Here is a 27,674-nt window from a genome sequence, read left to right on the forward strand (position 1 = left end):
TTTGACTGCTCGCATATAACAAGGGTGATGAATGCTGTTATCAGAACCTTGATAGAAAGGACAATTGGATTTTTATTAACTGACTTTTTTTTAAAAATCCAGTTTGGTAGCATACCGTTTATATAATAACCTGAAATTAATTTCATATCGAAGATAGTTTTAAAAAATTCTGCTTTTAATGGACCTTAGTATTGCCTCAAACCTTTTTACTCATGTATTCATGAGTTCTTCAGGTTGACTGCGTTGTCTGAAGAAGTGCTTGCTTATCTTTGTTTTAAACCTGCTGCACATTAATTTCATTGGGTGACCCCTGGTTTGTGTGTTATGTGAATGGGTAAAAAACATTTTCTCCCCACCATTCATGATTTTATAGACCTCTATCATATTCCCCATTAGTCATCTCTTTTCCAAGTTGAAAAGTCCCAGCTTTATTAATCTCTCCTCATTTGGAAGCTGTACCATACCCCAATCATTTTTGTTGCCCTTTTCTGTACCTTTTCCAATTCCAATATATCTTTTTTGAGATAGGGCGACCAGATTTGCATGCAATATTCAAGATGTGAGCATACCATAGATTTATATAGTGACATTATGATACTTTCTGTCTTATTATCTATCCCTTTCCTAATGGTTCCTAACATTCTGTTAGCTTTTTTGACTGCCGCTGCAAATTGGGCAGAAGTTTTCAGAGAACTGTCCGCGATGACTCCAATATCTTTCTCTTTTCTATGAGTAGTTGGGATTTTTTTCCAATGTGCATTACTTTGCATTTATCATTATTGAATTTCATCTGCCATTTTGTTGCCTGGTCACTCAGTTTGGTGAGATCCCTTTGTAACTCTTTGCGGTCTGCTTCAGATTGAAGTATCTTGAGTGATTTTATATAGTCTGCAAACTTTGCCACCTTGCTGTTTTACCCCTTTTTCCAGACCATTTATGTATATGTTGAACAACACAGGTCGCATTACCGATCCTTGGGGAACCCAGCACTTTACTTCTCTCCATTAGGAAGACTGACCATTTATTCCTGCCTTTTGTTTCCTATGTTTTAACCAGTTACTGATCCATGAGAGGATCTTCCCTCTTATCCCATGACTGCTTAAGAGCCTTTGGTGAGGGACCTTGTCAAAGCTTTCTGAAAGTCCAAGTACATTATATTCACTGGATCCCCCTTGTCCACCTGTTTGTTGACCCCCTCAAAAAATTCTAATAGATCGGTGAGGCATGATTTCCCTTTGCAGAAACCATGTTGACTCTTCCCCACCATATTGTGTTCATCAATGTCTGATAATTCCGTTCTTTACCATAGTTTCAACTAGGGTTGTCAATTAATCGCTGTTAATGCCTTTGATTAACTGAAGACAAAATTAACGTGTTAATTTTTTAACAGCGCTAATTGCATACCTGTGGGCAGGAAGGGAGGCATCGGCTGCGGAGGGATCTAACAGTGACTGGTCAGGCGCAGTAACCCAATCCACCTCCGGAGAGAGAGAAGAGGAAGTGGCTCCCATCCTGGCTCTGGAAGAGAGTTAGGGATCCTGACCCCAGGGGACTTAATGTTAGCATCCCCTAACCTTTCTTTGAATTGTAGTTAACTGAAGTTCATGGGTCTTTTGGTAGTGTTGTAATATGTTGTAAACTACCATGGATTTATCTACAAAGCAGGAGCCACACAAATAGACTTCCACTGGGGAAAGATCTTACTCCTTACTTTTAAATATTTCCTTACATCCAGCCTCTTAAAATTCTGTAGGAAATAAAATTCCATGTCTGGGGTTCCCACTGAGGTATCCTGCTTGGTGGCCTTTAGGATACCAAAGTGATTTTAAAGGTATTATTAGAAGGTCATTTGAGAGTAATAACATTCAGCAATAAAACAACATTGTGCCACTGACATGCTGGTGGTATATGGCATGGAGCTAAATGGGCATGCTGGGGAGTATGAACCTGGAATTGTTATGCACTAGAAAACACCTCACTGCACCTTTGTCTCCTCCTTCTCTCCCAGCCTTCTATTTTCTCTGCCTAATAATGGCCTCAGGCAGAAATCTGGGTTTTAGTTTTTTCTGTTCTCAGAATGTGTTTTTCTAACTTTGACACAGCTTCAGTTTTGTTCACTAATATTTTTCCATATTCTACACTCTTCCTCTTTGGTTACATGGAGACTGATAAGTTTGGTGCCAGTTAAGATTAGGTGTAGTGTTTGTAGAGACACTATCTGTAGCATTCTAGATATTTATATAGACAAACAAGCAGTCCCTGCCCTCAAGGTCTGCCGGTCATAACTGACAGTATAAAATAAGACTAGAGGATAGCTTGTATCTAACTGAGTGAACTGTTATGTGCATGTATTAATACCACATTTTCTGCAATATTTACCATTTAGTAAACACTTACAATTGTGACTTCAGGAGGAGCTTGAAGGTGGGGAGCAGACTGTCAATGTGAGATTCTCCACATAAAGGGCTATATGGGAAAATGTAGACTAGAGTGAGAGGACATTGTGGCAGTTGTCTTGAGCAAGGGAGAGCATGGAAATACATAAAAACAGAGAAGCTAAGTTGTGTAGGATCTTGTAGGCAAGGAGCTTAAGTTTGTGGTGGTGGCAAGGGCAAATGAAGGGATTTGAACTGTGGCTGGACCAGGGGTTTCCAGCTATTTAAATATGTCTCTGGGATTAGCATTTGCGCACAAACTCGTGTGGCTTTTGTTCTGAGTTGGTACAGAAAGTCTAAATCCACTATCTTTCCGCAGGATTAGGTTTTGTGTGTGAATAAGTTCATCAAAATGTTTGTTGAGTCACTAAGACTCTGTCTACACAATGAAACAGGCCATGTTTTGAAAGCTGTTTCAATAGAAGCAGTTATACTGGCCAGTGTAAGAATACCTTAAACACTGCAAATATTTCCTGAAATTGTGTTTAAGATAAGTTCTTGCTGCACATATCTTGTTTCTTAGTGTAAATGGGGGCTTTAAAATATTGTACTATTTTATAACTTGACTACAAAACTAAGAATAAATACCCAATATTTTCAAAATAGCATTTATAGATGGCCTAGCAATGGTTTCAGTATCCGCATTGAGTTAGAACAGCGCCTCTCAACCTTTGCAGACTATTGTACCCCTTTCAGGAGTCTGATTTGTTTTGCATACCCCAATTTTCACCTTACTTAAAAACTATGTACTTACGAAATCAGACATAAAAATACAAAAGTGTCACAGTCTCCTATTACTGAAAAATTGCTTACTTTCTAATTTTTCCATATAATTACAAAATAAATCAATTGGAATATAAATATTGTATTTACATTTCAGTGTATAGTATATAGACCAGTTTAAACAAGTCATTATCTGTATGAAATTTTAGTTTGTACTGACTTGGCTGTCAAAAGAGACTACTGATGTTGATTTATTGTAGTGATGGAAGTTCTTGCTATGTGTATGTGAATTCCCTCAGAAACTTACTTTAAGCTTGGCATCAGCTAGTCATTTCTCCAGTGAGCTGGGCTTCTTGGTGGGATAAAAGAGGATAGAGAAGTTTTCCAAATATAGGACTGCTTATTAAACTAGCATACATGAAGTTACTTAGACTAAACAAATCCACCTCCATAGTGCTTTATAATTAAAGAAGAATTAGCTCCTCAAGACTCGGTAGGCTCTCTCAATCAGGAAAGCTTTTACCGATATCTTCACTAGCAAATAACATCCTTGAATGTCAACATCGTCTCGCCAAATAGTTTTTACAGCACTGACAGGAATGTAGAAGAGCTGGTATGATTTAGGGCCTTAGATTCTTTCTCACTCCCTGCTAAAAGGAAATAAACAGACCTAACTTTGCCTTCCCTTCCTAGGTTTCAGTGAGGGAAGAGGCTATGTTCTACCATGCTGTGAGTGTGTGGCTATATTGGAGCAAATTTTCCATGACCTATTTTCTGGTTGGGCCTTTTTCCTCTGACAATAAATGCCAGATAACTATGGGGAAAGAGGGAAAGCCTGAACCTTTCAGAACCCTTAACATTTGGGGAGAATAAATCCATTTTTTTTAAATAATTTTTTTTCCCGAAGCTCTTTTCTTTTACTTGTGATGGTATATTCTGTCATACAGATGTTTCTGTGTGGGATGACTTTTCCAAATATGACTGAGTTTGACTGTATTATGCCATTACTGTTTGCTCTGACAGAATAAAAGTTTAACATTTTAAACAAATATTTTAAATTTTTAAAAAAGCCTTAAGGGAGGATTTGCAATAATACAGCAGACCTATCTGATAATATAATAGTCTTTCAAATGCAGTCAATATTTTAATTTATGTAAAAAATACTATTTTTGGATACTTACTGAATTTTTCTTTTTTTTTCTTTTATGCAAAGAGATAGAAGGCTCATACTGGACATAATGTGAATGGGCTATATTCCATTCTAGTAAATGGCTTACATTCCATTTCCATGTAGGTTACATATTTATTTGGTTTAAAATATTTAAAATGGCTTGAAAGAGTAAGAACATGTTCTAAGTATATTAGCTCAGAATGTTTTAATTAACTTACATTTTAGAATATAATGTTGACAATATAACAAAGTAAGGATTTGATTTTTTTCAAAAGGAAGGATCTATAACTGCATGAACAAAAAGTGAGTGCAAATTACCATAAATACATGGACAAGTGTGTTTATACTTGTATGCCCAGGTAGATGCATCTATTAATTAATTTCAGGCACAAATACCTGAATTGTGTGCATAATTATATGTTGGACCTACTGAAACTCAGACCATAAATACTTTGTATGTGCCTTTTCCCTCTTTACTAGGTTAGTGCCAGGATCAATTTCAAGATAAAAAGTTTAATTTTGGAATGAAATACCCCTAATTAAATTTCTGTTATAAAGAAAATATAATCCAAGATAAACTAGTTGCTTTCTCTGCTAGAGCAACTGCTTTGCCAAATCTCACCCCGACTTGCATTTTTCTGTCTGCAGTAGGCCCCTGAAATGTGCACTCAGGGTTTAGTGCTTGGCAAAGACATACGAAAATGATAGCACATTTTTAGGAAAGATGTAGGCTCACTCTTATGAAACTCCTGATAATCCAATCAGAAGTTAGATTTTGAATGAAAGCTAGTGTCAATGCAAATTAAAAATCCATTTGTATTTAATCAGATTTTTTCATCTCTAAACTTCTATATTGTGTCTGTATTTCAGAATTTTTGATATTGGTATCATCTTATGTCTTAAGTGTTGAGGCCAGCAGTGATCCTTTATAAGAAGGAGGGAGGGTAAGATCCTCTGGAGACTTGAGATGTAAGTCTCTTAAGTCCCGGAAAATAAATGTGAACCATTCAGAAACTTTATCCACACTTTTTCCACTTCTGTATTCTTGGGTGCTTTTAAAAACAATCAGTTATGGAAGAGGAAAGAATGAAACGTATTGAAATGTGTTTTTTTTATATTGCAATAAACCTGTCATCTTCACTACTTCCACCTTCTATTCTTTCTTGTACTATGCTTTCTCTTTCCTTATACACCTCCATTACCCCTTTTGATCTTTCCAATTCAACTGACAGGTGTCAATGACCTTTGGATTTTCTCTGCTCTGTGCTTCCCCACAACTCCCCCCCTGGCAAATCAGCACCATGTATTTTTCTTTTCACCTTTTTCTTCCAAGATATTTTGAGACTGTCACTTGTTCAAATGTCATGTTTTACCATCCAAATCACATAGCACAAGGTAGCAAAAGAAGGATATTACACAAAAGGAGGTTACACAGGTCAGTCCTATGCTCCAAATAGAAAGAAGAATTGATGTGACGGGTTAGACGAAAAGTTATTGATGTTATTAATTTTTAGCTGTCTGTAATTTTGTTTTAGATTGGGATTGGTGTTATAGAGAATACACAAGAATTCCACAATGGAAGAAAGGGCAAATGGTACAGTGGTTCATAACTCACTGGCTGAATACTCTCCCATCAAGGAAGCGGGCAAGCCAGATTCAAGTGACAGCTGTGAAATGTATGAAAGAAACAAAGAAACAATGCAGCTGAAGAAAGAAATCTCTTTGCTTAATGGAATCAGCCTCATTGTAGGCAACATGATTGGTTCGGGTATCTTTGTGTCACCTAAAGGAGTTCTCATCTACAGTGCCTCCTATGGATTGTCGCTAATAATCTGGGCAACCGGGGGGATTTTTTCAGTGTTTGGAGCACTCTGCTATGCTGAACTGGGAACCACTATTATCAAGTCAGGAGCCAGCTATGCATATATCTTGGAGGCCTTTGGGAGCTTTGTTGCTTTTATTCGCTTATGGACCTCATTATTAATTGTTGAGCCAACTAGTCAGGCAATTATTGCAATAACCTTTGCTAACTACATTGTGCAGCCTGTCTTCCCTTCTTGTGAGCCTCCTTATGTTGCCTGTCGTCTCATCGCAGCTGCTTGTATATGTAAGTATTATGTGACAACTAATACGATTATTATCTTGACCGTGAACATCTCTTACATATAGTCCAGTTTAGATTCCAGAACTGTAGCATTCTGAATCTAGAATGGTTTGAGTTAGAACAGGGATCGGCAACCTTTGGAACGCAGCTCGCCAGGGTAAGCACCCTGGCGGGCCAGGCCTGTTTGTTTACCTGCCACGTCCACAGGTTCGGCCGCTTGCGGCTCCCACTGGTCGCGGTTTGCCGCTCCAGGCCAATGGGGGCAGCGGGAAGTGGCGCGGGCTGAGGGATGTGTTGGCCGCCGCCCCCATTGGCCTGGAGCGAGCGAACTGTGGCCAGTGGGAGCCGCAATCGGCCGAATCTGCAGATGTGGCAGGTAAACAAACTGGCCCGGCTCGCCAGGGTGCTTACCCTGGCGAGCCGCATGCCAAAGGTTGCCGATGCCTGAGTTAGAGTAAGGAAAGGTAATCAACATAGATTGGATTTGCATGACAAGGATATTTTGACATCTTAAAGGCAAGATCTTTCACTCTTAGCTAAAATTTAGCTCAAGTCCTAATTCTTCTTGGAGGAATTTTTAATTATGGCTGGCAGAATTTAGCAGTGGCATCTTTAAACAGAAAGGCTAGGTTTATGTAATTTTCTCTCTGTGTCTCTGCCTCCCTCCATGACTTCCAGAAAACTCAATTTCTTATTAGAAATCTTGTGTGCTTTCAAACACACACTATTCACTTATAAACTTCACTTTCAGGGAATAGCTTTATTGACAGAGGCCTATCTTTTGGGACTCAAGTAACTTTTTTTTTTTTTTTTTTTTGAGTTGGGTGCTGGGTGAATTGATTTAAATCAAGGTGGTTTTTATAATTATTTAAATCCGTAAACAGGGAACCTTGATTAAAATAATGGATTTTTAATCTAGTTTTGCATTTATACTTTTCAGTTATTTTCCTAAAGAAAAATTGATTCTTGTTGATTGGTATAACTGTTAAAACATGGTGTTTTGCAACTAAATATAGTCTTTATTAATACTAAATTTATACTAATTTTGGTACTTTTTGCTAACTTTTTGCAAATCTATATCTTAATATACATTTTTTCCAATTCTTAATTTTTACACTTAGATGAATGACATTTATTTATTACAGAGTGATCAATTGTTTGTGATTTGTCTAGCTGCATTTAGAAGTCATTGACATTAAATTAAAAATGCACAATCAGCATTTTCAAATTGTTATTAAATAAAATTATCTGAAGTGTGGTGGATACACAAGAAAAATAATCACAGCATATTTCTCATTTAAAGCTATTTAATAAAACAAAGTATTAGCTGTACTTAATGAATTGGACTGATTGTTTCTGGTTACCAGGTCCTTCAAGATTTTAGAACTAGTAGATCTCATCCTCATTGTTTTTATTTATAGATTTGGAAGAGAAAAACAAGCTTTTTCAACTTCCAAACAGTTTCTCAACTTTGATTGAACTCTAGTTATTCAACTGAACTGGTTTAAATGAAGAAAATATTCTCTCAGCGCCTGCAGAAGAGGCTATTGCTGTCAAAAGCTGGTTTAGTACTTAGCCAGTGACTTCAAATTTAAATTTAAAAATCCAACTTTTTGATTTAAAAAAAAAAATGTTTATCCACCATGGGTAGGTTAGTAAAGTTTCACTAATCTTTCCTTCTCATACAGATGAGAAAATACCTTTTGTGCCTACGATTATAAATTACATGTTTTTTATAAGGCTCTGATAGTTGAAAATCCCCTTTTGTACAATAAGGAAACTGATCTCATGGATCAGTAACTGGTTAAAAGATAGGAAACAGTCTATTTTCATAATGGAGAGCGGTAAATAGCAAGGTCTGCCAAGGATTTAGGGTGTTCAGCATATTCATAAATAATCTGGAAAGCATGTGAGGTGGCAAAATTTTCAGATGATACAAAATTATTCAAGATAGTTGAGTCCAAACTGATTGCGAAGAGTTACAAAGGGATCTTACCAAACTGAATGACTGGGCAACACAATGGCAGATGAAATTCAGCTCTGGTGCAGCAGCAGACAAAATAACTAACAATGTTGGGAACCATTAGGAAAGGGATAGATAAGAATTATAGTGGCATTGTGATATTTTCTAAATCCATGGTAAGACCACACCTTGAATGCTGTATGCAGTTCTGATCTCCCCATCTCAAAAAGATATATTACAATTGGAAAAGGGCAACAAACATTCTAAGTGGTAAAGAAGAGCTTCCATTGGAGGAGAGATTAAAAAGACTGGGACTGATCAGCTTAGAAAAGAGATGACTAAGGGGAGAGATATGATAGAGGTCTATAAAATCATGAATGATCTGGAGAAAGTGAATAAGGAAGTGTTATTTACCCATTCACATAACACACAAACCAAGGGTCACCCAATGAAATTAATAGGTAGCAGATTTAAAAGAAACAAACAAAACAAAAGAAAGTAGATCACACAACCTACGTTCTCCCTGTGGAACTTTTTGCCCAGGGATGTGAAGGCCAAAAGTATAACTTGGTTCAAAAAGAATTAGATAAGTTGATGAAGGATAGATCCATCAATGACTATGAGCCAAGATGGTCATGGATGCAGCCCCATGCATTGGGTTTCCCGAAACCTCTCCCTGCAAGAAGCTGGGACTGGATGACAGGAGATGTATCACTTGGTAAATTGCCATGTTCTGTTCATTTCCTCTGAAGCATCTGGCACTGGCTATTGTTGGGCTGGACTGGATACTGGGCTATGTGGATCATTGGTCTGATCCAGTATAACTGTTCTTACGTTAAAGACAGAAATGAGAGAAAAACAGACACATTGTTTTTGGCTGAAGAGGCTATGGCATTCATGCTTGATTAACCTAGCATTAGATCTTAACATGTGTCTATCTTGGAGAAGGAGAGGTAATTTCATAAATCAGTCTCCTTTGCGGTTATGGCAGCAGGGAGAAACCTTTGCAGAAAAGCTTTGTTTAGAAATCAGTTGTGTACTTTAAAATCCTGCCCTCAACCACTTGACGTCCTTGCTAGGACTCACCCCACTGCACTACTTTTATATGTAGCTCTGTCACTACAGAAGTCCTCCCTTGCTACTTGGCAGCAGCTTGCAACCTAAAATTGAGAATCAAATAAAATCTGTGAAGGGTACTAACTTGTTAAGGAAAACCAACATAAGCAGTGTGTCTGAACATTGTTGGGGATAGTTCCTGTGCAAAAATGGAGATTTTGTTTTCCAATATACATAGTAACAAATACAAATCGTTTATTAGCTGATATACTGCAAGATCATCTGTTTCCTGAAAATTCCAAATGTTGTGACACTTTACCACTCACTTCTGAAATCTTTACTATCGTGGGATATCATCTCAAAATGCACAGGCACACTTTACAATGCTATCAATATAAGCTAGCAAATTGACAACAGCTGCAACAAAATTGATAGAAGTAATCTTAGGGCAGGTCTACACTGCAGAGTGAAGTCAACCTAAGTTACACAACTCCAGCTACATGAATAACATACCTGGAGTCGACGTAGCTTAAGTCGACTTATTGCAGTGTCTACACTGCGTTGGGTCGATGGGAAAAACTCTCCCGATGACTTACCTTATGCTTCTCGTTCTGGTGGAGTACCGGAGTCGACAGAAGAGCAATCTGCAGTCGATTTAGCGGGTGTTCACTAGACCCGCTAAATCGACCCTCGGTGGATCGATTGCTGCAGTGTCGATCCATGGTAAGTGTAGACATACTCTTAGTAACCAGAAAAAAGCATAGTCTAAAAATGAAATGGTTTGATTTGTCCAGATTCTTAATTAGATTTTTTAAACTCCAGAGATAGGACAGCACTTCACAATCAAATTGTCATGAAAACAGAGACCAAATGTTCTAACATCTTTGCAATAGGAAAATTTTTCATAAAAAATCATTTGCATATGGAAAATCACTACCTAAAAACTGTTGGCTAGAATAAAAAATCCTGTTCACATAAGTATTGTTTATTATAGAGTAACAAAAACAGCTGTTTGTTTATGTTGGAAGGCAGATCTGATGCCAATTGTTTTCCCCTGAGTGTTTCTCAGGAGCTGCTACAGTCATGGTTTTCGAAATTTGATACTTCTGTTTTTCCCAGTCTTGACAAGTTGAAGGAAATGTGGTTCATCCTTTTCAGTTGCCAACTTTTCAAGTTCACCAGTCTCACACTTGTATGGGATCATTACCCTTGTTTTTTATTTTTGAATTATTATTCTTCCATGGGGTAACTGGACTAAGTACATTCCTATCTCCATGTGCTGCACCTTTTTTTTTCCTTGTTGGGTTGTAGCTCTTTAACCAAGCTTTAAACTATATAAGAGAAGGAACTTTATTCCAGAAAATTGCATTGTATATTAGTTAGTTTTGGTTTGCCACTGCATCACTTTATCAATCAATGTGCCTACATTGTTTAAGATACCCTTATAATACCATGTTTTTTCAGTAAGAAAGCTTAGTAAAATACAATTGAATTTCACTAACCATATATTGTTTGCTAGTGCAAATATCTGCATCTGGGGAAATGCCCAAAATGCAGGATTGAAATAGATTAATTATAATCTGGATAGTGCAAAAATTAATCTGAATTGTAGAAAAACAATGAAGATACAGTTAGATAATTCCTGAATATTCAGATGGTACTTAGGATGGGAAGGAGCTGTTTAATATTTTAAAATATTTGAGGAAAAAATGAACACAAGAATAGAGCAATACTGCGAACTGTTGAGTGTAGTGCTAGCAACCGCAATCAGAGGAGAGATGATCTGATAAATTTGGTTACATGAGCAAGTCTAAAGTCATAGAATCATGGATGATTAGGGTTGGAAGAGACCTCAGGAGGTCATCTATCCAATCCCCTACTCAAAGCAGGACCAAAACCCACTAAATCATCCCAGCCAGGGCTTTGTCAAGCCAGGCCTTAAAAACCTCTAAGGATGGAGATTCCACCACCACCTCCCTAGGTAACCCATTCCAGTGCTTCATCCTCCTCCTAGTGAAAAAGTGTTTCCTAATATCCAACCTAGGCCTCCCCCACTGCAACTTGAGACCATTGCTCCTTGTTCCGTCATCTGCCACCACTGAGAACAGCTGAGCTCCATCCTCTTTGGAACCCCCCTTCAGGTAGTTGAAGGCTGTTATCAATTCTCCCCTCACTCTTCTCTTCTGCAGACTAAATAACCCCAGTTCCCTCAGCTTCTCCTCGTAAGTCATGTGCCCCAGCCCCCTAATCATTTTCGTTGCCCTCCACTGGACTCTCTCTCCAGTTTGTGCACATCCCTTCTGTAGTGCTGGGACCAAAACTGGACGCAGTACTCCAGGTGTGGCCTCACCAGTGCCAAGTAGAGGGGAATAATCACTTCCCTCAATCTGCTGGCAATGCTCCTACTAATACAGCCCAATATGCCATTGGCCTTCTTGGCAACAAGGGCACACTGCTGACTCATATCCAGCTTCTCATCCACTGTAATCTCCAGGTCCTTTTCTGCAGAACTGCTGCTTAGCCAGACACAATTAGCTGGAATACTTGTGAGATTAAACATATTCCTTTAATTTCACCAGGGGCGGGGATGGGGGAGAGTGTATTCCCAAAGAGACAGAACTGAATGTTTTCAAATTATTTTAAAGTTGTCAAATAGGGCTATTATTGAGCTATTTGGGAAATAACCTCAGGTTAGACAACATTACTTAATGTGGTCCAAATATTATGTGCCTTTATGTTGTAAAGTATCCTCTAGAGTTGAGCAGTCTGTGAATAGCTAATGCTGAAGGAAAATAAAATGGTAATCTCTACATAATTTAAGTAAAAGAATACATTGTCTATACCCAGAGGGGCTCAACTCTTTGAAGAACCAATCTTAAAGTACTGTTATACAGGAATGTGAATTTGTGTTCCCCAAGGTGACTCCTTATTTTCATTTTCATCACACTAACACCAGTTTTAATTAAAAAAATTTTCCATCAGTCAAATGTTGCCTTATCTGTGGAGCTTACCCTGCTAATTGGTCAGATCTGTTCTAACCTTGTCTTTTTCAACTGTTGGCTTTCCAAATTTCATATTTTAAAGACTATAAAACCTGTGAAATTATCTTGGATGTTGAACTAATCTTCAAGCTACCAAGAAAAGGGCAAAATAATTAACTTACCATTTTTTACTTCTGTCTAAAGGAGTTTTGAGGTGACCCAGAACATTATTGTAAAAGATAAAATGAGAGGACATTCTCTGCGGCCTTTGGCTTGAATGATAGTTACAGAACGGGGCCACAAGAGTGAGGGGTAAAACCAGGAAAATGGGAACAGGCCCAGCAGGTCTGACATGTGGTGGAGGGTCTTTCTTCCTGTCCTTGGCAAAAAGAATCCAATATGTCTTTAGAATTGATGTTCCCCTGTCTTGTTTTTTTTGTCATAAATTAAGCAATGCATAATAGTAAGACAATACGTTATGAGTACCAGTAAACATTGCTTAGTTTAATTTTCCCAGGCTCTTAAGCTTATTTTAGCATAGTTTAAATTTAGCATCTATACACTGACATGGACAGTAATTAAAATCTGTGCTTAACAAAGATCATGCATAACTTCCTTTTCATCTTCCTTTTTTGTCTCCTAGGTCTTCTAACATTTATAAATTGTGCCTGTGTTAAATGGGGAACAAGGGTGCAGGATGTATTCACGTATGCTAAAGTCATTGCCCTTATTGTCATCATCATAACAGGAATTGTTAAACTATGCCAGGGTAAGCTTATAAAACTAATTAGAGGTTGGTGTGTATCAATAAGGCTGGGGAATAATCAGTTTGGTTTTCATTAGGAATATCCATAGTAGCTGCAAAACAGTATTTTTAAATTAATCTGTAATGTTAAATTTATATTTATGTAATACCAGATATCTCTATTAAGCAATAAGGTCCAACATATCCATCCAGATATTAACAACGTGGCCAATGTTGTGAATGAAGATCATACTTGAATTGGCCTAACACACCTAAGCAATTTTACACCCTCTGGTTTGGAACGGTTAGTGGAATGAAAGAGCAAGCAGCAACATGGAGAACTTGCAAAATACTGTATGAATAGAGAAAGATGATCTCTCCGTCTAATAAACAAATCATACTATCATATTGTTAGGTTCAGTGAACCTCAATCTAAGCTTTTTGTAGTCTGGATTTTGGATAAAATGTGCAGTTACACAAAACTGTACAATTGCAATACTTCTCTTCAGAAGTATGCCTTCACAGATATTTGTCTGTGAAGCTGAATGGGCTCAAAGCCATTTAAAAGGAGCTATACACTTAGATGTGTGCCTCTGAAGGTGACTGTACTGCATCTATAGAAGGAGTATCAGCCCAGCTTACTTAGTTCCTGACTTCTCTTCTTTATTGTTCAGCATTAAATAGTTTATTGCTGGTTCTTTTTCTTATTAGTCTTAATATTTTAGTTTAAAGATGTTTTCCATCGCACTTTTTTTTTTTGAGTTTTACTCCTGTGTATTTTGGAAGCTTTCTTGATTGGCTTAAAAAAGTACACAACCCAATTTTAAATTATATGAAAAATGTGTCTTTAGCCCAAATTATACTTTGTGTGTTTAGAGTGAAGTCATTATTGAGGGACTGTAGCCCATGTTCTTTCCTTATTCTTGGACTGGTATGGAACAGAATGTGCTTCTATGAGAACAGTGTGTCACTTCTTCAGTACAAAACACCTCTGCACCATCAGCTGCTCCATTGACCTTAATATGTTTACCACTAACATCCTGGATGCTGCCTACCTTCTTCCCTGCTCCTAACTTGGCTGTTGCTCCATCTTCCTCAGTGTCATCCAAGATACTGAGGAGGACAGAGATGCAGTGACACATTAAAGGACTCAAATATTTGGGCTGGTCAACCTTGGCAATGCCTTATAAACTGCTTTTCCCACCCTACAAATAGCAGCCTATTGCTGTAAAAAGTACAAGGTGTTTAGAACTATAGCTATATATTTGGGCATTGGAATGTACAAGATAGTAACTCGCCTTCCTGTAGTCAATATTATAAACTGTTTATATTGCTATTGTATTGCCACTGTGCTGACAATGTCAGCACATGTTGGAAAAAAATCACTCCAAGTTGAAGAGTGACGTAAATGATATTAGTCACAACAGTATTGATAGCACACAAGACTTAAGTGTACTTGGGAAGATTTTCTCCCAACTATTATTTAATTAAATGTTTACGTTCCCTTAATTGCTATCAATTTGGCCCTTTTGATGCTTAAACTAAATTGGCCTACCTCTTAATATGCACATATTCATTGACTCGTCACATCTTTTTGTATGCACTTAAATGTTTACAATGTAATGGATAGTAGTCTGGACCTATGAAGTAACTATAACTCATCAAATAAATCAGAACTTTAACAAAATTTAAATACAGGTATTTATCCATTTGGATAAATGACTAATTTTATCAATCTGCGTGCATTTTGTAAAGAGTAATCCCTGCCTACCAACCCCTCCCCCCCCAAAGGCTTAGTTTTGGCACACACAAACAAAGTGGTTCAGAATATCAGAGATGGTATGACCCATAGAATTGTATCATTTCATTTGTATACATTGGCTTGAGCCGAAAGGATACTGCCCCAATGCTGTTACAACTATGATTGAACTGTATTTTGGGTTACAAGCCTGTACTTCACTGTCCCTCAGTTCTGTCTCTGCTGTTACTGTGAACAGGTCAGGTATTTATTGCATAATAATAATGCTTTCTGAGTTCCCCATAGAGTCGAATTTTTATAAAATTAAGTGCTCTGCTTATTCTCAAGGCTGTAACAGGCAGAATGGAAGGATGGGTCAGTGAGTGAGCTTGAAGGAATGTCAAAATTCCTAGTTCTTGGCTTGTTTTCAACTTTGTATATCAAACTAAAAAACATTTTTACTTACTGTCATACAATAATGTATATATGTATTTCTCCCCAACACACAGGACATTCAGGACACTTTCAGAACTCCTTTGAGGGATCTTCTTGGGACCTAGGAGACATTTCTCTTGCACTGTATTCTGCTCTGTTCTCTTACTCAGGCTGGGATACCCTTAATTTTGTAACAGAAGAAATAAAAAACCCAGAAAGGTAAAGGATCCATTTTTTTAATAAGGATGTTATTTCATTAAACTTGGACAGTTCTTAAGTCACTAAGGTAGTGACTATTTTTCACTGAAATGTGTTCTGAGCTGACAAGGAATTTGATTATGGTAGAACTACTCTGTATGGACACACAACTCTCACAACTTTATACTGGATCACCAACACAGGATTATTAAGCGTAAGGTTTATTAACGGCTGAAACACTTTAAAAGTAAGGAAGCCCTGATGACTACGGCATACTAGTTGATTAGGAATCGTTACTTTGCAGTTACGTATCATGGATAGTTCTTTACAAATAGACTGTAATATTGCAGTGTAAATGGTGCACACAATGTTTTCATCTGTGCAATTGCCATGACAGTTTCAAAGTCTCAAAACATAATCTCCACGCACAGATGAATGCTGCAAATGTGCGCCTGACAAGTCAGTTAATTGTGTAGCTCAGTCTTTAAACAGAAATGGTTAATGTAAAATTCACATCTGTCTGACAATTTTTACCTATTACAAGTAACAGCTAAGATTGCTATAGCTGAAAGATATGAGAGAGAGAGGTTTCCTTTTTTCCCCAGCTGGCTTGCTTTATGCGTTATTAGTCAGTTTGCCCTGTTTGAGCTTACACACAGCAAAGGAGAATTTCCTTTAAGAATTGTTGTTGCAAAATGACAATTAGCAACCATCTTTTTTAACTGACTAGATTTCAGGTTGACAATGTCTCTTTTTAACCGCTTTGCTAGTGAGTGGTGTACACCTACCCATAAAAGATTTAACACTGTGCTTACGTTAGTTATCTTGTCTTTCTGCATCTGTTGGCAGAGAACATTTATTTTAAAAACTCCCTTTTGAGTGCTATTGCAATATCTTTCCACCTTCCCCTTAAAGATAATATTCTGCTGTGTTAACAGTTAAGTAACTTTTTTCTATTGGATTTCATGTAAAAACAAGCTTTCTGCTAGGAACATTTAATTTAATTAACATTTACATCTATTTGTTATTCATAAGCTCAAGTTTCTAATGCAACAGGCTTTATTCCTGGCAGTGACTCTCACTCATAAAGCAAGCTTCAAATTCTAATTGCCCATATTATACTAATGCTCAAAAGAATAAGGAGGTGTTTTGGTCTCCTGAAGTTCCTTTGAGAGTATGGTAGAATTTTTCCATACTCATCCTGTCTCATGCTTGTCCTGTGAAAGTTCTAGTCCACAATTACATGTGAAAAGGTCCCTGGGCTTTTTTTTTCTTGAAGATTAATGCCCTTGAAGAGCCATTTCAGCTTTTTTGTTTCATTAGGTGACATGTCTGCATTTCTTCTTCATGCTAAGGTCCACAGATCCATTACAATGGGTACTTCAGGCTGCTTGCAGTTAGGGGGCAGAACCAGACCTCTCGGTCACTGGCAACAGGAGAATGTCCTTCCTCCATTTCTCCCCCCCACCCCCACCCCCGCTTCCATGGTACTGGGCAGGTTCAACCAGACCACCTGGCTGCAGAGCTTTTCTGATGAAAATTCTTAATTTTGAATTGTTTGAATCTCTGTCACTCTGTGTCTGTCTAATTCCCAGCCATGTCCTAGAACTGCATTTGATTTTGGGGGAAAGTCCCCTCAGCTCTGCTTCCCCTTCTGAGGTGTTTGCAGTGGCTGGTGCCCCTGCAGCAGAGCTAAGCTGAGGAAAAGGCAAAATGAAAGGCCTATCTCACTGGGGAGCTTGGTCCAGTTCTGTGGGCAGAATGCAACGTCCTTCGCAGCTTAGCCCAGGCAAGGTCACCGCTATTAACTTTCCCTGGGCAGGAAAGGAGCCAGGTTGGATTAGAGAGGCTAACTGCTGGGCAAAATATAGCCAAGGCCAGGCTGGATTGCCTCAGCCCCCTCTCCTGGCAGGAAAGGAGGCACATAGAAATGGAAAAGAACAGGCTCCAGTGGCAGTGAAGCCAGAAAGACAGCATGCCAAATGGAGGATCATGCCTAAATCCCTATATAGATCACACTGGCAGCCATACCTCTGACTGCAGAGCTGAATCTCTCCTACCCCTCAGGTCAGGTGGAGGGTACTGGACACAGCATGGACCCTACCAATACCAGAATGCAGTAAGGGGCATTTGGGCCCAACTCTCAGCCTCTGCTGCCACCTCTATAACATCCCCCCCAGGGACCCTTATTCATATCCTATGCTGAGACCTCCAGGGGAAGAGACCCATCTGCCCCACGTGGATCCCATGCAATAAAGGGGTCGAGCTTATGGGAGCCCATTGTTGACTCCCAGATCTCTCTTGAGACACCCAGAAGGAGTCCATGTTGGGGAGGAGAGACAAATAAGACTAACATCTTTGAGGACAGTCCCATTTTAGGTCCTTGGACAGTTCCTATGTTTTGCAGATGGATGGCAGCCTTTTTTTCTTTCCCCAACTTCACCCATTACCGTCTTATATGTGTTCTCAGGGTCTCTCCAGGATAGCAATAATATAGGCTTTAGGGAAAAAGGAAATTTGCTTCTCTTTACGGACTGTTTTTCTGATTGGGGTTCTGTAGAGAGAGGAAGCTGAAACAAACAGAGTGGTACGGTTTCTGGAGTATCTTGGATTCAAGAAATGCACGACACTAACAAAGTCAGTTATAGGCTCGGACAGATGATAAATAGCATCAGGGAAAAGGTCTCATCTCAGAATACTTGTAATAGATGATTGCCATAATGGAAAACAAGTGGTAACACAGATCAGAAATCCATAGTGGATATGATACCTATCCACTAATTCTGGGTCCTCCTCCTGCATCTTGCCCTATCTCATTCATGGGATGAGCATGAGAGCTAGAGATCTACTTCCCGTTGTATATTATTTGCTCCCACAACTGGTGAATGCAGAGAATTAGGGTTGTTGGTTTTGGAGTGTTTTTTGTACCATTCCCTGATTTAGTTCAGAGAACAGGTACTAGAAAGAGACAAAGCATCCACCAGCTGAAACATCATAATTCACTGATGTCTCAGAGCACTGCTCCTTCCATTGGAACAGATCTGTTTAGAGGTCGTGTCAATCAACATCTCTGATTGATAACTGGGAAGAACACAATCAACCCTACTCTGGAGAGAGATTCTCCCATCCTGGGTGGAGTCTTCTGTCTGTGTGTACTACCCACTAAAGGGGAGATGAACATCAAAACACATTTGGCAAAGTTGGATTAGCAGAGTGGCTCCTACACGCAGAAATATCTCATTCATGGTAAGTCAGTTTGGTGGGCTGGTGATCAGCTTCTCTGCAGCTGGAAACAGTAAATAAAGTGACCTGCAGCCTCTGTGTCACGACTTGGAGCATGAGGTGGGGAATGATATCTTGTAAAGCTTATCAGGGTCCCTCACTGTCTGGCCAACTTTTCCATTGCTTGCCAGATATGAAACAGCTTCTGTATGAGGAGAGATTAAAGACTGGGACAGTTCATCTTAGAAATCTCACATTGGTACCTTCTTTGCGTTTTGTAAAATCTGCAGTGAAACTGTTCTTTAAAATGAACAACATGTGCTGGGTCATAATCCCAGACTGCTATAACATGAAATATATGGCACAATGCAGGTAAAACAGAGCAGGGAACATAAAATTCTTCCCCAAGGAGTTCAGTCACAAATTTAATTAATGCATTTTTTTTTTAAAGAGCATCATCAACATGGAAGCATGTCCTCTGAAATGGTGGCCGAAGCATGAAGGGGCATATGAATGTTTAGCTAATCTGGCACTTAAATACCTTGCAATGCTGGCTACAAAAGTGCCATGCAAATACCTGTTCTCACTTTCTGGTGACATTGTAAATAAGAAGCAGGCAGCATTATCTCCTGTAAATGTAAACAAACTTGTTTGTCTTAGCGATTGGCTGAACAAGAAGCAGGACTGACTGGACTTGTGGGCTCTGAAGTTTTACATTGTTTTGTTTTTGAGTGCAGTTAAGTAACAAAAAAATATACATTTGTAAGTTGCACTTTCACGATAAAGATTGTACTACAGTACTTGTATGAGGTGAATTGAAAAATACTGTTTCTTTTGTTTATCATTTTTACAGTGCAAATATTTGTAATAAAAGATATACACCTTGTATTCTGTGTTGTAATTGAAATCAATATATATGAAAATGAAGAAAAACATCCAAAATATAATAAATTTCAATTGGTATTCTATTGTTTAACAGTGTGATTAAAACTGCGATTAATTGCGATTAATTTTTTTAATCGTGATTAGTTTTTTTGAGTTAATTGCGTGAGTTAACTGCGATTAATCAGCAGCTCTAATTTGTAGACCTTAGCATGAAGAATAGAAAAATGTGTCTTTGCTTAGCTGAAAATTATCTTTCTGTGTAATAAGATCCACAGATTCAGCTCACTCTGGAGACAAATGGATCATCCACAGTACAGATGGAAACTGACAGCTCAGTATTTGGGTTTGTTGTGATTAGGTAGAATATACCATGCACTGCCGTAGGAGAAATTTGTGTGTTTCCTCAAAGTATATTTAACACAATCTCTAATTAAAAAAGTAGCTTTGAATTATCTTGGCTGTGGAATTTCTCAACTGGAGGGAATTTCAGGAGGTGGTGCATTCATCTGATGCTAGGGAATGACAGGTCTGAATGCAGGCTGAAGTACTCATGGTAATGGATCTGTGGACCTTATTACTTGCACAATGGAAATTTTCAGGTAAGCAGATAATTTTTCCTATTCTAGCATTCCCTTTTAGCCATGCCTTTGTGAATTTCAGGTCAAGGTGTAGGAAGGCAGTCATGTGAGAGAGAGCGTATGCAACCTCTGATTAATATTTAGGATACTCACAGGGAAGCCACATACAGTATTTTACATTCTCTTGTCAAAGAACTTGGGCTTAAAGTTGTATCAGACATTGAGGTTTGGACTTGAAGGTTCTTTCTCGTTTTGAAAATACCCTGATTCTTCCACCTTCTGCATTCATAGAGTTTTTAGGGGATTAATGGGAGAAGATCAATACTCCTCTGTAGTTTTGTGTTCAATTTTTTTTTTTTTTTTTTAAAGGCATCTCATCTCTCTGTTTTCCATTTCCTGCCTGGGTGTAATGGGGCAGGCCTCACCACCAAAGTGCCTCCTGCTGGCCGTCCTGGGAATTAGCTCTCGTTTCACCAGCACGCCCTCATCTAGTAGTGTCTCGTCTGTTGTCATTCTCACCTCCACCTCTAGGACCCATGTTGCTCCCCGGCCCGCGGCGTGTCCTTCTAGGACCCATGTTGCTCCCCGGCCCGCGGCGTGCCCCGGCCCGCGGCGTGCCCCACTCAGTTTTCTCCCCTGTTTTGGGGGACCTGCTCAGTCCAGCCACTCGCCTCGGTGGCAAACTGCAGTCTCTGGTCTAGCCACTCAACTCAGTGGCAAACTGCATTGCATGCACTGGCCACTTCCCTTGGTGGCAAGTGGAGGAGGACCCGGGCCCACCCGCTACTCCGGGTCCCGGACCAGGGACTCTATAGCCAGCAACCATGTACTGCCCCTCCTCCTACTCCACCATCTGTTTCCCTGGGCCACTTCTCCGCAGCCCTAGCACCTTCTCTGCCCTTGTATCGGGGCCTCAGTCTGGCAGCCATCAGGTTGGAGCTCCCTCTTGCTCCCCTGACCTGCCCAGCATTGCTCTGTCCATGGTGCTCTCTCTCTCAACCCTCCTACAGGGCAGCCAGCCCTCCTCCCTTGCCCTCCCAGCAGAGACTGCCTCTGTTCTGCTCAGCAGCCCTTCTTATATGGGCCAGCCTGACCCTGATTGGCTGCTCCACTAAGCCTTCTCCCTATTGGCTGGCTCAAAAAGCCCTCTTCTAATTGGCTGGGTTCTGCGCAGCCTCCGCAAGGCTGCTTTAACCCTTCTTCAGCCGCCCCATCACACTGGGGTACTAGATTGTTACTAAATGTCTATTAGTAATATATATTTCAGGAATGATCCTTGTTTTCCTTGTTCTCCAAGGAATATAATTATATTGGTTAATCTTTGGTGCAATGAAAATTATTGCTATTGCTGAGAAGAATGTAGTTATAATATATTCCCCATTTTCTCTCCTTTCTTCTCTGTGGAGCTGGCACTTTCCTTTTGTTCTTGTTTCACATCATTAAACTGTAGCTTAAACTGGTATTTGAAGTAAGTAATTGCTCTCTGGATGGATCTCAGCCACTAACCAGTACGATGCTCAGATCTTTGAACCATGAGTGTTGCATTAGTCACTATCTAGGAGAACAGTCCCAAGAATCATGGTCTATTAGTTAAAGAGTTTTTAATTACTTTTGTATTGCACTGACATTTTGCCACAGCAATTTGACTTTATGATAGTGATGACATCGTAATGGTGTTGAATCCCTTTTTAGTGTCATTTAGTCAGTAATGAAAAAATCCTTACTCTATGCTAAATTATTTTTTAAAAGGTAAATGACTCTTTAAAGTATTAAATCCAACAAATGCAAGAGGCTGACTTGGAGTTTGTCACTCTCTAAGAATTGATCCAGTTTGCTGGCTTTGCCACCCTGAACGAGTGACCATTTTTTCAAAACTTTGTTTTGTTTTGACGGGAGATTTTTGAAAGAGGAAGAGCTTTCATTCAGTTTGATTACATTTGATAAATGTTTCTGCTTATTCTAGCTGGAAATAACTTAGATATTTCCATTGATATCTGACATTGACAGATAGGCAAAGTAAGAAAAATGCTACTTAGACCTTATTAGAGTTTCATTTAAGGATATTACTTTGACATGTGATGTTGACAGTTTGTGTTTTAACGGTGATAAAGCGTTAACTTTTTTAATCTGTTTTTAGTGTAATTATTGTCTGATTTTTCCCCCATAATTTTCTGCAGCTGTGAAAATTTAAATCTATTTTATAATAGGGAAAAAAAATTAACCCATAATTTTGCACAACTGTAAACATGTAAATAGATAAACAGTTTAAAAATGCTTAAAAATAAATATTAATATCTGTTGGAATCTTTTTTTAAAAACCTAGAATTTTCCCAAGCCTATTTGCTATTTTTGTCTCATCAGGAATCTGCCACTGGCTATTGCAGTTTCTATGCCCATTGTGACGGTTATCTATATTTTGACCAACATAGCTTACTATACGGTGCTGGATATTAATGCTGTTCTTTCTAGTGATGCTGTGGCGGTGGTAAGTCAAATATATACTATACTGCTGTATTGCCAAAACTTCATATTTTAGGGATAGATTTACTACTTGTGAACATTGTAGGTAAAGTCCCTGGTTACTCATGTCCCTTCATGTGCCATGTATATTTCCCCTAAATCTAGAAGGGGAGACCAATTGAATAATTTATCATAAATACTTAAATCTAGTCTTAAACACAAATATTGTGAATGAGCATACTGTGTATTGGTTTCTTTTAACTTAATAGCAGTCTTATTTAAAACCAGCACCTAATCCAAGCCACTGGCATATTTTGCAAAGATTCTGACTAGGTGTATGCTCCTTGAGGTATTTAAAGAATAATAATAGGAATCATTAATACTTAGCATGTTCTTAGTCAGTCTTATGCTATAGTCTTTAATAACTTGAAATGTGTTTGAAAAACGTTGTACTGAGACACTAATTAATCTGTCTTCAATGTGAAGTAGCTTTGTTATCTGTTTGCAAATAGAGATGTTGCAATTTAGCCATGCTAATATTTATACTTTTCTCTCTAACTAAGTTTTATCACTCATTGTTTCCTAGCCGTACTAAAATTGCATCAATTCCTACAATTTTCCTGTAAAACAGAAGTACAAAATTGAAAAAAAAATCTTGAATTTGGAGGATTGGATGCTCATTTCTGTGGGTTTTTTTTTTAAAAGTACCCTAAGTTTTATTCAGTAATTCACCTATTCTCCATAATATAATGTCTTACAGATACAATATATCCTCTATATCCAGGATTGGCAAACTTTGGCACATGGCCTGCCACGGAAAGCCGCTGGCGGGCCGGGCCGGTTTGTTTACCTACAGTGTCCGCAGGTTTGGCCGATCGCAGCTCCCACTGGCTGGGGCTTGCCGTTCCAGGCCAATGGGGGCTGCAGGAAGAGGTGGCCCGGCCCGCGCCGTTTCCCGCAGCCCCCATTGGCCTGGAAAATGGTACAATGTCTTCTAATTCTGACTTGGAAGTTGGATTCTAATTCTATTTTCACAGTATTTCTTTTCAAAAGCAACCACTAAGTAGTTTCCATTTCTACTCATCTATATTTGATTTAGTGGATCTTGACACAGTGATTTATTGAATGTAGGTTAGGGTTTCCTTTCTAATGCATTGCACATTAGGACACACTGTAGACAAAGGAAAGTTTTGACGCTGGGGTAAAAGGCTGAAGTTATCCTAAGCATATGCAGTGATGTATACAGGGCAGCAGTGAAACTGCTAATGTTCATCTCACTCTGCCACTACTTACGAACTGTGTGAACAGAATCCAAGATAGGCATTGGTCCTGTTCACGGTGGGGAGAAGGCCCTGAAACATTGAAGCTGGGAATAGAGTCACTTTCCCTATTGTCGTCAGTCAGGAGGCTTTGGGGTGAAGGAAAGAAGACCAGTTTCCCTTTTCAGCAGCCAAAGCTGGAATGGGAGGGCTTCAGATCTGACACATACTAGCCAGAGGCTGGATCCAGACATAGCATCTTGGTGTGGGAATCCACCATACTTGCTCTTCTCAGTAACTGGGAGCTGAAGGAGTGGCTTCAGCAGAGTACAGCTTTAGACCTAATTGATGAAGCATTTCTCCTTTCGTATATGCCGTCAGCCTCTGGTTACTAGGCTTAGTCCTTGTGTTAGTGTCTGGCAAATTTGTCCTTTCTCTCCATCCTAATTCCTGATATAAGATTATTTTTGGTTTTTTTTTGAGATTTCTAGCTCTGCAGTTTTTCTCCAGGGAGTTTGCCAATCCTAAATACACCTCATTTGTCAAAAGTTGCTTGCAAACTGTCAGAGTTTCATGGTTTCAACTCTGGTTTTCCATTTCAACTTAAATTATGTACTAGAGTCCTTGCTACTCTTCATTTTTATGTATACAAACTAATTATTACTCTACAGAATGAGCACACCTTTTCAGGGGTGCCAGAACAATTTTTATAGTGGGGGTGCTGAAGGTGGAAACCATATATTTGGGTTGTAATGAGCAACAGCTGCATTTTGTTTATACATAGGTCATTCTGATATCTTGTTTTGCTCACTAATGTAGACTCTTAGTCTACATTTCATATTATCTACACAAGGTCGCAACAACTTCTCAAACAGTTCTTTCCCACTCGCCTCACACATTCCTCGCTTCTACAAATCTCGTTATTAGGGTTACAGTTAGCCTGACTCTTGCAAACAAATTGTCATGCATTGCAATCCCCTTCCTGTCAGTTCTTTCTCTGCTTCCACAGATCTAATAGGTCTCAATAGTTGGATGGTGCTGCATGGTTCTTTGGGTTTGAGCCCAGCTGTAGAAGTTATTGCATCCATTAGAGAGAGTTTGGGTTCTTGCTTGTGAGTAGAACAGCCAGGTCCTCTAAGAATTTGGGGTGCTGTGTCTGCTTCTAAGAAAAGGAAGCATAGTGGCTGTAAGCATTTCAGATTACTACCTCTTTGCTAGGTGTGGCCATGGCTCAGATGACAAACATCAGTTCCTCAGTTTTCTTTCATGCTTGGGTAGTTTAGGGATTTCCCCTCCCCTCCTTCAAGTCAGTATTTCCCTTCCAGGGCAACAATAATTTGCAAAGTAAACAAAACAGTCCTTTGCCCTCTCCTCTTTGCAGGAGCCATATGGCCTTCCCCTTGCATGTGGGAGAGTGAAGATGTTCACTTATGCAGAATCTTTGCGTCTGGTCCTATGAGTCCAAGGTTGATGGGCCATATAACCACTGTGCTGAGATCCCTGGAATAGACATGCTTTTCTCAGAGCTGCCTTTACGTCATATTAAATGGGAACATGGATCTGGGGGAGGCTCCAGAAGGGAAAGGCTGTGTATGCTAGCAGTTATCCTTTTGGGTTTACAATTTCTGAAGTTCCCTTTCCATTGTGATTGCTTTTCTAGGCCCATCTTCTGCATTTGGCTATTACTGTTCTTGGGTGTTTAAGCCTGTCACTGCCAGCTTCTCTTGCAGTGGAAAACTGGGAGCCTGACTGACTTTGCCAGCTAGCATCCAACCCACTTCCTTTGGTTGTGTTGATATCTTCCAAAAAGACCAGTTTGTGAGGAAGGCATCTTCTTCTGCACCTGTTAATTTAAGAACTTATCATTAGAGGCAGTAATGGGTCGCTGCTTTCAAATACAGTATGCTGAAGGACCTGCAGCCCTTTTCACCAGGGGAGTAATAACTTCTGCAGTATCTGTCATGTGCTGATTGTTGAGATTTGCAATGCTGCTATCTGAAGTTTTATTCATGCCTTCACAAAGCATATTCTCTCTTGTTTCCCAATACTGAGTCAGATCAGACTAGGTTGCCATTCAGGAGAGCAGTGTTTTCACTATCATTTCAGTTATTCATACTCTGCCTTCTTACTGAGGCTTGCCACTATTTTCTAGTCTAACTGTGAGTATCTGCAGAAACAGTGTCATGAAGAAGAGGTTGTTTACTGACTCAAGTTGTTCTCCAAATGTATTGCCTCTGCAGATTCAGATGATTCTCCTTTCTCTCCTCTACTTTGGAGAGTTAAAGTATATGCCTGAAGTTAGAGAAGAACTGAGGGACAGTTGGGGACTTACAATGTTGGTTCTAAAATCCATGAACAGAGGCACATGCACATGCCTTCCCTGTGGTGAGATTCTCTGAAATGAGTTCCTGTCGCACAGTGCAGAGCACATGATCTCTCAGTGGAATATATGGAAGTAATACATTTGGAGAACAAAAACTATTTTGCTAAGAGTATTTTTAAAAGGGTTGCTTATCTGCTTATGAATCTTGTACTTTTCTGACTTAAAACCTGATTGGAATTTCTTTGATATGCAACATTGATTGTTGGATATAGGCATATTGAAAGAGTTCACTCAATTTGAATTATGGATCTTTTTACCTGTTCTTACTTGTTAATTGGTAGGTCCCTCATCTCTTCTCATTTTCAGCACTGAAATCACTAGCACACCTTTGGGGCTGTGTAAATAGAAATATTGCTGTTACTTTAGCCCTTGAAGACTGCATTTATATTTGCAAACTTTTGAGAGGTAATTCACTGCCTGTGCAGCTTCACCAGTGTAAACAGTCATGGAAACTATAGTATAGATGGGACTCGGGCATCTTTACCACATTCCTCAAACCTAGTCCCTGTCTGTTACAGCTTCCACTGAAGCTGCACTTGTGGTGCTTTATAGCTACAAAGTGTGTGAGTGTAGACACACCGAACAGGAGGTCTGAGATCAAGGGGTTGAGTCAGATCTGGGGAGAAGGATTGGCATGTTAGTGTAATTTTAAAGGAACACATTTTGTCTTTGCCTATTCAGCAGAATTTGTACCCATTTCCAGCCTTGTTGCAGCTCCTACACTAGGGTTAGGAGCAGTGCAAAGTCTAGTGCAGATTAAGCACAAACATTTTCACCATTGTCATGAATTTCTGATCTGAGTAGCTGCACTGTTGGAAAGTGGGTATGCAATTTTTTTAGTGTAGATCCGCCAAAGAGGCTGGGGTATATCCATGCAGTGGACTATATGCCATGCATGATTTCGGTTATTTAAGATCTAATTGAGTGGTTGAAAGATGAAGAAAAGATTCCACCCTGTACCTTGCACTGCAGCAGCACCTTCTGTCCCTGGGAAAAGGGAGGAGTTATTTTCCATCTCAAATGATTTAAGGGGAGCAATGTGGATTGCAGTGGGGACCAGCCAGCAGGATTATCACTGAAAGCAGAGTGGAAAGACACTTCAAAAACATAGCACAACCTGACAAACTGCTTTCTATTGCACCACCAGAAATTAGAGTACCCCATTACATTTCCAGTTGATGTAGTCACTACTTTAGCGCAGGTCACTTGAATTTATTTGATCAAATTGAACAAACCTCATCCAGTGTTTTTCTTTAGACAAACAAGCTTTCTGTGAGTGGCACAGTATTTTACGCACTCAGCAATTTTGTTTTGTTTGGGTCTTTTGCACGTGCAGTT

At 39.2% G+C, this 27,674-nt stretch overlaps 1 protein-coding gene across 1 annotated transcript in view; it reads left to right on the forward strand.

Annotated features, from left to right (window-relative positions):
* SLC7A6 (solute carrier family 7 member 6) overlaps positions 1-27,674 on the forward strand; it is a 46,621-nt gene that overhangs the window by 2,326 nt on the left and 16,621 nt on the right. Inside the window, exons 2-5 of the mRNA XM_005306298.5 lie at positions 5,865-6,436; positions 13,077-13,202; positions 15,426-15,570; positions 22,596-22,719. Coding sequence (XP_005306355.2) covers positions 5,905-6,436; positions 13,077-13,202; positions 15,426-15,570; positions 22,596-22,719 — 927 coding nt within the window. The 5' untranslated portion in view covers positions 5,865-5,904. The remainder of the gene's footprint in view (positions 1-5,864; positions 6,437-13,076; positions 13,203-15,425; positions 15,571-22,595; positions 22,720-27,674) is intronic.

Source organism: Chrysemys picta, chromosome 14, assembly GCF_011386835.1.
Source record: "Chrysemys picta bellii isolate R12L10 chromosome 14, ASM1138683v2, whole genome shotgun sequence".
NCBI lineage: Eukaryota > Metazoa > Chordata > Testudines > Emydidae > Chrysemys > Chrysemys picta.